The sequence below is a fragment of the Hipposideros armiger genome, unplaced genomic scaffold (assembly GCF_001890085.2).
Source record: "Hipposideros armiger isolate ML-2016 unplaced genomic scaffold, ASM189008v1 scaffold_236, whole genome shotgun sequence".
NCBI classification, from domain to species: domain Eukaryota; kingdom Metazoa; phylum Chordata; class Mammalia; order Chiroptera; family Hipposideridae; genus Hipposideros; species Hipposideros armiger.
Genome location: NW_017731586.1, coordinates 1,297,671 through 1,310,733, shown reverse-complemented (window position 1 = coordinate 1,310,733; position 13,063 = coordinate 1,297,671). Strand labels below are relative to the sequence as shown.

The following is a 13,063-nucleotide window of genomic DNA, read 5'->3' as shown; positions in this document are numbered from 1 at the left end:
ATTTGGGGAAGAAAGGAGGCAAAGTTGAACATAACTGGCTCTTAAAATGGATATGACAAACAAATAGTTTGAAAAAAAAAGATTTGAATATGCATGATTTTATAGTAGTTTGATTATTATCTTTAAAGAAAGTCTAATTGATATACAGAGTTTTAAAATGGGTTAAGAACAGTCTGCAAATGAGTGGGCAACACATGAGAGTAATAAAACCTACATGAGAGACTATCAATCTCACTAGAGTGGAAACTGATTAAATATGGCATTACCACCATAACCAAAATGAAAGCTTCCAGAAAAAAAGGAAGGTAATTGGGACAAGCCAGTTCTACCATGCAAGGGCTCACAGTTTGAGGACAATCCGTGGAAAATTTTCCAAACCCTCCTAAGCCTGGCATTTTTTAAAAGTGCAAGAACTCCCAATGCTGCCTGCTCTCGTAATGGAATTAAGAACATGCTCTTGGTTTCTGAGCTGCAACAGTTTAACAGCAAATTAGAAAGCAAAAAACAAAAGTGGAAGAAGGTGCCTCTCTGTCCCTTAAAAGCCCACAAATGACTAATAAAGTTTACTTTCACATAAATGGTAAATAAGATATGAAAACATTGACTATTAATCAGATGCATTCCTAAAATTTGAGAAACACATTTTTATGGTATAATGATTCCTGTGCCATAGCGAATCATTTGGTTCAGAACACACATTCCGTCACGCTGTGCCCGTGAGATTCAACAGAACAGAGAAGGATGCCTTCTGGATTCCCCAGCAGCTGGGTGGGCGGGGCCATAAAGGAAAAAGCAGCCCTGACATCCCAAAGACACAACCCCTCTCCTGGGGCCCTCTAACTTCACTAAGAGCTATGCCAAAGTTTAAGAAATGTTTTATTTTGCTCTCCCTGGAGCGTACCCTTGTGATTTAACTGGGTAAAGTACAATTTTCTGGGGACTGGGTGGGGGAGCGGTGTCACTTCTAGTAACCCTTTAGCTCTCTAATTTGGAGAAAGGAGTAGTGAGGCAAGCAGCATGACACAATGGAAAATATACAAGGTTTTGGAATCTGACCAAATTGGATACAAATCCCAGCCTTGACTTTCACTGCAACTTCCCTAACCTCTCAGAGATTGTTTCCCCATTTGCTAAGTGGAGATCATAATATTGTATTACCTAATTTTGTTTTTTGTTTTTTTATTAACCCTGACTGACTGTGGAGACTCCAGCTTTCCTGAAGCTGTTTTCTCATCTGTAACATGGATATAACCCTCTGCTCTTTCTTCTTAGAGGTATGACAATATCATGAGAATGTAGATGTAAGTCTGAGGAACACGGTAGAAGCTTTAAATATATGTTTTTATTATTGCTACTATTACCTCAAATAATAATAACATATTAATTGTTCTTATGAAGTTTGTACTATCTCCTTCCCCTTAATGGAATACTCATCTGACAGAAGTGGTGCATGTGACTGATTCTAAGAGTTTGGGGGATCTCATATTGCATCTATACCCTCATTTTGGTTATGGTGGTAATGCCATAGTTAAGTGGTTTCAACTCCAATGAGATTGATAGTCTCTGATGTAGTTTTCATTCCTCTCATGTGTTGCCCACTCGTTTGCAGACTGTTGATTTATCCCTTTTTTTTTTTTTTTTTTTTTTTAGCTGAGCCATCCTGCCACCTGTTGGCAGCTCACGGCTGCTCAGCTCGGGCTGACTCGAACCGCTGTTGCTCAGAGCTCAAACTCTTGAGCGAGCTCTTAACCAACTGAGCCACTCAGCCGGCCCCCCCATTTTTGAACTCTGTATATCAATTAGTCTTTCTTTAACAATAGTAATGAAACTGTTACAAAACCATGCATATTCAAATCTATTTAAATCTGGTCCAAGACTACTGTTCCATTTCTTAAAGTCCATGTGATCAGTTAACAAATACCAAAAATGGGAACTGAGCTAGTTCTTAACTTTTTGTGTGTCACAGGTACCCATGGATCTACGGACCCTTGGTCAGCATAATGTTACTAATGCATGAAATAAAATACTTAAGATTACAAAAGCAGGCAATTATACTGAAAGACAATATCAAAATATTTTTAAAAACCAAATGAGTGGAATAATATATGTGCTTCTTTATTAACATATTAACATATTAAATCTAGTAGAGATCTAATAACTATCATGATTTTGAAGTAGTGACAAGTGCCAATGATATTTTGAAATATTTGTAACAACTATAATAAGAAAATATTTGTGATTTACATTGGTGAAAGAGTCCCAGGGAATACTGTGACTACTCTAGCTTTTTTACCTGCATTTCAGTTCAAGCTTAGTGAAAATAGAGATTTTTTTTTCCTTTATTAAAATTTATAGAACCTCTGAATTTTATCACTAGTCTCCTTGGGACATCCACTTGTCCCAGGTTAAGAACCTTGGGTTTGGCAAAAGAGGTGTTCATTAGACAAATGACTCCCAGATTGAAAGTCTCTAGTTGGCTCTCTTCAAAGTGGAATCTTATGAGAATCATCAGTTTGAGAGCAAAGCACAGGAATCTTAAGTGGCCCTGTAGGCCTTTCTAGGGATTTACAGGGCTGAGAGTTAAAGCTGCTGGGAAAGGAAAAGTATCAGTTGACAGTGAAATTGCATTTGGCAAATTTTATGCAATACTGTTACTTTTTATTCTGGATTTTGGCAAAGAAATATGCCCCTTACAAGAGAAAGACCTGGTTCATCACTTTCCCAACCCAGAAACAACATGATAATTCTAATTCCACTTTTAGGCAGTGTTTGTGTTCTGTGTTTATCTTTTCCTAATTATCTGATAACTAAGTGTGTCTTATGTAAGGAGAGGGCTTCTCTTTGTGATTTATTTTTCTATTGCTATGATAGTCTTTAAGAAATCACAATTTTCTTGTAGAAACTACAGAGATAATATTTTCTCCATTCTCCTGGCTTTCTTCCATTAGAGAATTGAGGCCTTCTGTGTTAGATCTCCAACACATGAGGCAAATACTACGGGAAGGAATGTAAAATAACTATGTATTTAACTGAAAGTTTCTCTGAAAAATCACCAAGACAAGGCCCAGTCTGTAAAAGAAAGGATTTACATGTAGATTCTTTTGACTTGAGTGTTGGGTTCTTTAGTTTCACAGACACAGTTTCACATAATAGAGTTCCTGCAGAAAATTCAACTGCAGTGACTTGACTTCCTGTTTACAGGGTAGACCTTGAGGATGTCTAGTCAAGGCAAGGGCTTCCTCTGCCTGCCCCACTCTGATGAGCACTGGTGAGACTGTCACATGAGAGTGCCTGCTAATAAGGTTCCAAGCCAACTGAAGGGTCAATTCATCTATGTGAAAAATAACGAGACACCATGCCACGATAGCATATAATGCTCCACTAAGGAGCAAAGATCATAATAGCTTCACTCATCACTATATGCCCAGAATGCCTCACATTGTAGTTTATCAATACATGGTGAATAAGTGAATGAATGTTGCTATTAGAATTCAGGGAAAGGAGAAAACACCATGGACTTCTGGTAGATGGTGTGACTTGAGGTATAAAGGCTGTGGATTAGCAGAAATAAGCAGAAAGGCATCCCAGCCGCAGATAAAGAGAAGCATCAGCCATCAGATGACCAGAGTTAAGGACTTCCCTTGGAAAACCTGGGCAGACAAGCTTGATTAGAGAATGTTAAGGGATAGTGAGGGAAGAGTCTAGACCTTAAGCATGTCCCAGACATGATAAAACCATTGTTCCAGGATGATACTTCTTGCAGCATAAGGCAGTGCAGTTTGAAGGGAAGCGAGACCAGAGGCTGAACCATCAGGAGGCTGTGCCAGATGAGGTGCTGAGAATGCCACCTAGGTTGTGGCATTAGGAATAAATGGAAAGGGTTCCATTCAGGAAATATTTAGAAGTAAAAAATGTCCTGGAAAGGGCATGAGTTGTGGGCAGCCCTCATTTTCAACTTTAGAAAACTGAGCAAGTCCCCCAAGAAGTGAGAAAAAATATTCAAATAAAAAACTGGCAGAGCAGTGTTGCCAAGAAGGGCAAACAAATTACATCTTTCTCCTGGCAAATGATTTCTTTGGAAAGAAATACTAAAGGCACTGAAGGGGAAAATGACAGCAGCAACAAACAACATTTCTCTGGTTATTTATAGCTTGAGAAACACTTTTGCATACCCAAGCATGTTTGAAACGATGGAAAACAAAGCAAAAATAGAGAATCATTACAAAATGTATTTTTATCACAGATAAGAAAGTCAACATACATTTTTTTCATATGGCAGAAAATATCAGTACTGAGTAGCATTTATCTCAAATATTCTCTCAATTGCAAGAACTAGAAATTAAAACTCAAACAAAATTCTCATTTTGGGTCCTATTCTTCTATCTGTTGCTACATACACATATATTTATACAATATACATCTTAATATGGAATATCTAAAGAAAAGTACTGAGTGATGTTTTATATTATAGGACTAGAGAACTCCAGCTCATGAGAGCCAGTTGTTAGCATCTCTTCCCAACTCCACATTCAGTGACATCATGTTGGTAACTTAAAACTGGCCATGATGGAAGTACTGGGGGTGCCAAAAAAATGTATACACATGACTTGTGTTCATCTTTTGTTATCGGTATATATTGAGTATTATAATTTTAATAGTTTTTTTCTTTCTTAAAATGTATATACATTTTTGGGGTCACCCTCTGTATTTACACCACAGAAATCAGTAAATCCTGCAAATCACAACATCCCTTTACCCCCTACCCAAGCCAGCTCTTAGACATTTACCAGAGCACTGCTATCCTTGGAACACACATGGAGAACTACTGATATAGAGAATGCAGTATGCTGAGAAAATGTATACAGAGATAAAAATGATGAGAGAGAGGATGACAACTTTGAAGGACAGGAACAAAAATTGGATCTAAATATAAAAGGGGATTCTAAAGATAAAACCTGAACAAACGCAATAGAAGCATTAGGAAAAATATACCTTCCTTGGCTGAGAAAATATCTAAGTTTTAATATTCAAAAGGTTTACTATATTCCAGGAAAATTAATTGATAGAACACAATTAAACTTGGAATTTTTTTTAATTTCTCAAAGAAAAGGAATTTCTTGCAAGCATCTTGGCAAAGAAAATAGGTTACCAACAAAGGAATGAAAAATCAAGCTGGCTTTAGACTTCTCTTTAACCAGAAATCCGAAAGATTATGGAACAATATTTGTAGGGTTTTAAGGATAAAATAAGAGACATGATTCAAGAACTATACACCAAAAGAAGTTGTTGTTCATCCTTCAAGACAATAGTCATTTTCAGAAAACAATGGCTGAAAATCTAACACTTGCACATTTTTCATAAAGAGTTTTTAAAACTATATTTCTAGTCATCATAGGATGAATCAAAACCGAAATTAAAGAATAAGCAAACTGTGGAACAAATGGACCATCAATGAATGACAAAACTAGAGTTAGGACTACATAATTATTATAAATATGATTACAATATTGAATACAAACACTAAAAACGATATTAAAAGGAAAGTTAAATGACTAACAAAAATTATGATTAATATGCGTTTACATACAGAGGAGTGGAAATGGGGGAACGTCAAGTTTAAGGGAGAATTAAAATGTATTATAACTCTTGTCTACACAGGGGGGGCCAAAGTCATTATTTCATCATGACTTTGATAATTAGAGAAAAGTATGTTAAAGCATGTTCTTAAATATCATACAAATATCCACTAGTTAGAATATCCAACAGAATGTGCGCATACTTTTGAAATACCTTCATACTATAAAAAGTAAACAACATAGTTTATATAGCAAAAGGTAGAGATGATGACTAGCATACAGTAACATAAAAATTTAAAAATCAGAACCATAAAACAAGATGATAAAAATAAGACCATACACTCAATTTTTTATTTTTAAGATTTTATTGGGGGAATCGGGGAAGGGGAACAGACAAGTTGCTGTCCTTTTGTTCTTCAGTCTAGTTGTGGAGGACTTCGCTTCACTGGCCTATGTTGGTATTATCATTGCGCCCTTCCTGGGTGAGGCAATCACTCACCGGCCATTGGACGGCCACTCACGGGGGCTCACAGCAACTCACAAAAGCTCATGCCTGCTGCTGGCCAGTCCCACTGCATCCTACGCTGTCGCCGGTGACTCAAGGCAGCCCAGCTCCAGGTTGAGCCGTTGTTCACCGTCTTAGCTGTAGAGGGCACAGCGTCACTGGCCCTCATGTGGGATCCAACCCAGGGCCCTGATGCTCAGAGCTGGCGTCCCAAGCCAACTCTTAACCAACGCGCCACTCAGCCAGCCCCATACACTCAATTTTGACAAGAAATAGTAATATTTTAAACCACTCTCTTAAAAAGGCAAAGGGACTGAAAATTTTATAAACAGAAGTAGCTAGCTACATGTTGTACATAAAAGACAAAACCAAAATCCAGTGACACAAAGGTTAAAAATACATGAAGTTATTCCACGAAAGCACAAGCAAAAGAAAACAAAGATGATTGTATTAATAGCAGATAAAAAAAAGTATTAAAGACAAAGAAACATCAAACAGAATAAAGAATATAATTTTATGTGAATAAATGTTACACTCTATAATGAAACATACTATTTATTAATCTTTATGTATAAAATAATAACTGAAATAAATTAAGAGAAGCTTGGTTATAATAGGAGGCCAAATTTATCGCTATTATACTATGACTTGTCAAGAATTTACACATATGGGTACACACATACACACAGAAATTTTGTGCTCTAAAAGAAACTCATTTTAAACATTCATGGATGATTTATTGAAATTCATTATATAAACTAGTCCACCAAGAAATCTTACTAAATCCCAACAAGTAGAAATAATTCAGTCCACATTTCTTGACCACAATGAACAAAAACTAAATATTAAAAACAGAACCTTCAAAGAAATTTCAGCCACTTGGAACCAAAAATTCTCTTCTCAACAATTATTGGGTTAAAGAGAAAATTTAACATAGAATAGTTTGTTTAGAAAGTGAGAACAATGCTTATCAAATCTTGCAAGCTTTTCCTAAATTCTTATTTAGAGGTAATTTCATAGCCCTATTTTTTATCATAAAAGGAAAGAAAGCAATTAAACCATACAAATAAAAAGTTAAAAAGATATCTGCACTTCATACCCAAGTCCAAAAATGACTATTCAGAAAACATAATCTGAAAGGATACCATTCACAATGGCAATTAAAAAGATACCTAGGAATAACTTTCATAAAATTATCCATATGAATAAAACAAAATTTTATTGAGACATTTAAGAACACTTGAAAAAAATTTTAGAGGTATACTATGTTCCTCATGGGGAGGCTAAATATTGAAAAAGTATAAATTAGTTTCTAATTTATTTTATCTTTAATTATTGGCATATGGATAAATTTCTACTGGCTCTTCAAAAAATATGTATATAAATGTACATAATTTGCTATAAATTTGTACATCTTACTATTTTATACTTACTATAAAATACTTGCAGATATAAAAAATATGTAGCACACAACTTACAAATAATAATAAAATACACTATACTCTTTATTATGAATTCCATGTAATCATTCAGTTCTCACACAATGCTTTCATTGCCAAATTCATTAATGTAAGTAGAACTTTTGTCCTCTCTTATATGCTTGAAGGAAAAATAAAATCTGTCACTCTGCTGTATCTCTTGTTTTCACCGGAAAATAAAAATAAAGTTGAAAAAAAATTGAGGAATAAGTATAGTTCCAACATGAATATTTTTATTTCCATTAATGAGTAAGACAAAAGTGAAACAACAAAGATGTATGTCCAGAGTTCACTCATCCATCGATGATGTGAGTGACTTCTTTGGTGCATCAGATAATAGTTTTCAGGCATTAGAATATTTCCTCAATTTTTTGTGCTATTAACAATGTTGTTGTTACAAACATAACACACTTTTAAATTTAATCTGTGTCATTATTTTCTCCATTATTTTCTCAAGTCTAAACAATCAACAAAAAAATAAATAAAGCCCTAATTTGTATTGTTTGCCTTATTCCACGGTGTACTATTCTGCCATTTTGGCTGATTCCAAGCTTCTAGTGAGTGGTTTACCACACTTTTTATGCTTGCACATTTCCAGAAAATGGTTAGAAACAAGAGATAAGGAAAATTACTACCTAGGATTTTCTCTATTTAAGCTTCTCCAAATACCTCACTGTTATTTTTCAAAGAATTTCAAAAGTTATATTCTCTAAAATGGTTTACTCTTCCACAATAGTTTGAAAAATGCTTTAAATCTCTCCCAGTATTATCATATACTCTTCCTGATTAGTCCTTCCTTGGTGAAAATAAATAATTATTTACCACATAAATTTGTGATAAACTTGAGTATTCTGTCAACTCTTGGTAATGTGTTGTGTTCGTCTGTCCCTTGTCCTTCAAAGAAGTGCTGGTTTAGGAGAAGCAACATTTGTGTCCAGCGTTGTCAGCAGTCCATAGATTGAAAGACAACCAGTATCAGGTTTCCTGGAGGTGGTGGGGGTTCCATAAGTAACCAAACCTGGAAATGGTTAACCTGGCAACAGGGAATCTGGGACTCAGTGTTCAAGAGTCTAAGGAGTTAGCACATTGGTGTTCTGCTGTAAAGAAGTCCCAGACCCTAGACTGGAATTTAGGGGCCAGGCGGAAAGAGGGACCAGGAAGAGACAGCAGAGCCTAACTCAAGCTACTAGGCACGATACTACAAGAGTGACACACAAATGCGGGCCAAGGCAGCAGACCAATTATTCAACCTGGGCCCACCAAGGAAGGAGAGGATAGGTACCAGCTTGGGGACTTGAAAGCAGCATCCTTTAGTCAAAAAAGCAGTGCCACAGTGACAGAGTGCTGGTAAAAGGAGCTCTGGCTTTGCGGAATGCTGGAGCAAGCCAGAGCCTAGAGGAACATAGCTATTTTCAGTGCAATGCAAATAAAAAAGCATTACCTTGGTAGGAGTCGCATTGTCCTATTGGTGATAGTTGTGTTAGAGAGATTGAGATACAGGACTCCAGGACAACCTTCAGAGATGTACCTCATTGATTCATCCTGCATAAAAGCAGAGGGAAGAGTCTCATCAAAGTCTAACAGGCTTTGCTATTCCCCATTTTCTCTCTATCGCCTTTCTCTCTGCTCCAAAAACATATATGCAAGACTTGGTCTCTTCATATTCTTTGATATTAGTTGTAAATCAAATTTAAATAGAAGGCCATGGTTTTGCTTAAAGCTCCATTCCTCCCACACTTTTCCCTTTTTTAGAAATAAAGTTATATTTCATCACAATGACACTACATTAAAATTTGAATCCTTGCAAGTTCAACTCTGTGACAGGAAATCCGAGCTCAAATTTCAAAGTGTCAAACATTCCTGACTCTTCAGATGCATGAAAGTGATTAAGAATGGATCACTTTTTAAGCTTACTGAAATTATTATGAAAGACAGGAATAGTCAATGCTCTCAACTGGACTGCAACAAAAATGAGTTCAGATTTATGCATATGTATTTATATAGAGATGTATGTGTATGTGTTTGTGTAATTAAGCTTCTGTGGTTCTGTTACTGAATATATTAAAACAGCTAAACAGGTTTCCACCAAATTTATGGCAAATTTGAGATGAGCTAAAGTAACTGGCTACATACATGTTGGACACGAAATTCAGTGTTGGGAGTACTGTGGGAGGCAGGATCTCAAAGAGTCAAACAACCCTTCACCAGAGAGCTGTAACTGAGGTACCAAGAGAGTGATGTGGCTGTTTCCTGAGACAGAAAACAAACAGTGATTTCAAGCATGAGCCCTAATTTGACATTTACAAGACCAGATGAGTGGCAAGCTTTGATTACTATAGCGCTGCTTCTCATATAGGTAACTACTTACAAAATGCTCTAGAATGAGTAGCAGCAGGTTTTTATTGATTTAATTGATGAGTCTCCCCCAGAACACTGAAGAGGTCAGCTAGTTTTAAATATTTGTGGTACCGTGGTCCTGGAAAGAATAGGCCGTTGCAGGAAGAGGTAAGTTGTCACTTGGCTAAGAGATGTGGTTTGGGAAAGAATTCTGCGTGGTCAGTATGGTCACCCTGAACACCACTAAGGATGGCAATGGTTTATTTTCAGCATGATCATCAATGTTTAACATTTTATTCCTGGCTATTTCCTGGAGTTGTGGATAGTAAAATAACAAAACGCTGCAGGAAGAGGAAGATAGAATATGCTTTAGGCACTGTAGAAGAATCTGATTTCCCCTTTGATACAGGGAAGCAAACCATTCTCTGCATTTCCCTGTCTGCAGAGAATTCAAATGAATCCTATCCCCAGTATTTAACTTAAGGTTCAATCCCCAAATGTTAGAGCATATAAACACATAAACATTTGAGTGACTACATTGCAGAATGGTTTATGAATTTGTCCACAATGCACTCAAGTCTTTCTCAATGTAATATATTCATAAGGCAAGCTCCTTAGAAGACAAAGCTTTTTGAGTGAATGTTACTTAACTCTTTAATCGTAAACTTGTCTCCCATTCTACGTCTCAAAGGGAAAAACAATAGTAAAATGTAATTGGATAAAATTATCAGCCTTGTATATTATTAGACTCCTTAATTAAACAGATTTTTATGTTCACAAATTTAATGCAGATGGCATTGTATTAGAAAGCCAACTTTGAAGAATATGATCTTTTATTCAAATGAAGAACTGAAGTTCTCTGGGGGCAGAACAGAAATTGATTCATTTTTAAATCCCTATACTACATATATATTATAACTTATAAATTCCCTACATATCTTTACATATAAAGATAAATATATCATTAACATAGGAGGTACAATAAATGTCCACAAAAAGAATGAAAGAAATTTGAAAGGAAGAGTTGAAATGATGAGGCAGCAAGGAGCAGCCCATTCATGAAGTCTTTGCACCCTGGCTGAGGAGTGTGGCCGTCCTCCTGGAACTGGTGCTTATGATGGCGTGACACAGTCGGGCCCTTCATTCCACTGCCTCCTTAGCTACTCAGTGACTTGCTCCATGAGCTGCTCAAGTGGCTCTCCACCAATCTCTGTAAACCCTGCCTCTATTTTCCTTCTGCTACCCTCTTAGCCACTTTTCTGGAAAGATACGATTACACCTAATGGCTCATTTTCTCTCCTCGTGTCCACTTCGCAATTCACTGCGATTAGATTTCTGCCCCAAGATCTCACTGAAACTGTTCTAGCAAAAGCCAGCAATCACCTCCTAATTCTAAAATCCAGGAGGCACTGCTCAGTCCTTTTCTCACCTGCTCACCTTGATCACTTCCTTCCTTCTCTTGCCTTTTGTGATACCTCTCTGTTTTCAGCCTCCTTCTCTTACTATTCCCCCTTGAGATCTTTTGCTGTTTCACCTCTGCCCACTCCTGGAAGTCAGCATTCCCCAAGGTACAGTCCTAGGTCCTCTTCTCTTCTTATACCTTCTCTCTCTTCAGGTTGATCTTATTTACTTTTGGAACGTTAATTATGACTCGTAGATGTAGGCCCAAGATGGAATCTCAAGTTCTAGCCAATGTTGTCCATTACCTATTAGATATCTCCATAGAGTTTCATTAATTAAACAAACATTATAGAGTGTTTACTATGCAAGATCTGTGCTGTGTGCTATGACTACCGCAAAATTGAGACACATCTCCAGCACTTTGGGCCTCTTAGGCTAGTGGAGGAGGCAGAACCACTGTGATGAAGGCTACTTGTGGCAGGAACCCAGGGAAGCAGCAGCGAACCTGGGAGTCAGTATGTCTTGGTAAAGCAGGTGGTGCCTAAAGTCAGCCTTAAGATCTGTCAAACAGGAAAGAGCACCTGAGGACTGAGCGGAAGAGTATTCCCAACAAAGAGCACAACCTCTGTGAACGGAGGCAAAACAGCAAGGGACAGCTTGGCAAATGCAGCAATGAAGGCAGAGCAGCTGGCAGCTGCTGCAACTTAACATGTTTGCAGGATTTGGAGCAAGTGGAGGCTAGAAAGGGAGGCAGATGCTAGACCACAGAAGGTCTCCTAGGTACAGTCACATTAAAGAACTTTGACTTGATCCATAGTGTAGATGATGAGTGTGTGTAAACGATGGAAGATGGGAGTGAAATGGTTAGAACTGCCTTTTAGAAAGAGTATTAATGTGCTCACAGGGTGGGAGACAGAGTTGGAGTAGGGGAAAGCCTGGAGACAGGGACCAGGAAGGAGTTGGCTTGGGTCACATGTGCATTTCCATCTTCTTTGGCACTGCCACCGTGAAGACCATGAAAATGAGCTTATTGTTTCTGCTGGGGCCCAGGTTTTCTGTCTTACACACACATGGCCTTAAATATAAATATAGTTCATGTTTGTGTAATTGTTGAATAGTTTTCACTTTCCAGAGACTCCAACAGTATTAATAATAGCATTATACAAATGGGACAAAATTTCTTGCCAATATTTAACATAGTTCGCTTTTTTCCATATTTAATCCTAAATGAGCACACAGGCATATATTTTGGCAAGCCCTCTGTGTATTAACACTCCAACACAGCAAGTCCAAATCTATGTAAACAATAGTAAAATAAGCTTCTTATACTCACTGTGAGTGTTGGACAGTCAGAGACATTCAGCTCTTGCAAATTTTTACAGAAACCTAAATCAAACAAGTGACACATCACTAAACAACATATTATAAATGTTTAAACTTAAAGTTTTTCCATTCTACATTCAATGTGATGTATTCATTAGAAAACAAACAAAACTTTGGCAAGTAACTTATTCTAAGTATATGGTTTCTTTTCCCAGAAAAACGATTTCTTTTGGCTTTAAAATTAAAATGTATACACATGTTTATTATTGTTTGAGGGTTACAGAAGGAAGAGGAAAAGAGAAAAATACTACTTTGGGAAAAACTGTATGTTTTAGAGCTTTTAGTTTCAAAGCTCTTGAAGAAAACCAACCTGCTATTTTGTGGCATGACGTTTTGTTCATTTTTTTCCCTCTGTTTCCTTTTAACACTTTATCATGAAAATT

General features: G+C 36.9%; 2 protein-coding genes across 4 annotated transcripts in view; one reads left to right on the top strand and one right to left on the bottom strand.

Moving 5' to 3' along the window:
- Nucleotides 1-13,063, bottom strand: part of FBXL13 (F-box and leucine rich repeat protein 13) — a 226,515-nt gene that overhangs the window by 84,471 nt on the left and 128,981 nt on the right. For both annotated transcript variants that reach the window (XM_019655131.1, XM_019655130.1), the window contains 2 exons: nucleotides 12,631-12,683; nucleotides 9,001-9,101 (listed from right to left, as the gene is read on the bottom strand). In XM_019655131.1, coding sequence (XP_019510676.1) covers nucleotides 9,001-9,101; nucleotides 12,631-12,683 — 154 coding nt within the window. The remainder of the gene's footprint in view (nucleotides 1-9,000; nucleotides 9,102-12,630; nucleotides 12,684-13,063) is intronic.
- LRRC17 (leucine rich repeat containing 17) overlaps nucleotides 1-13,063 on the top strand; it is a 30,975-nt gene that overhangs the window by 605 nt on the left and 17,307 nt on the right. Inside the window, exon 1 of one of the 2 annotated variants that reach the window (XM_019655128.1) lies at nucleotides 978-1,274. The exons of the other annotated variant lie outside the window; for it this stretch is intronic. The gene's annotated coding sequence lies outside the window, so the exon portion shown is untranslated. Of the gene's footprint in view, nucleotides 1-977; nucleotides 1,275-13,063 lie in introns of those variants that run through there. 2 annotated transcript variants of the gene reach the window in all.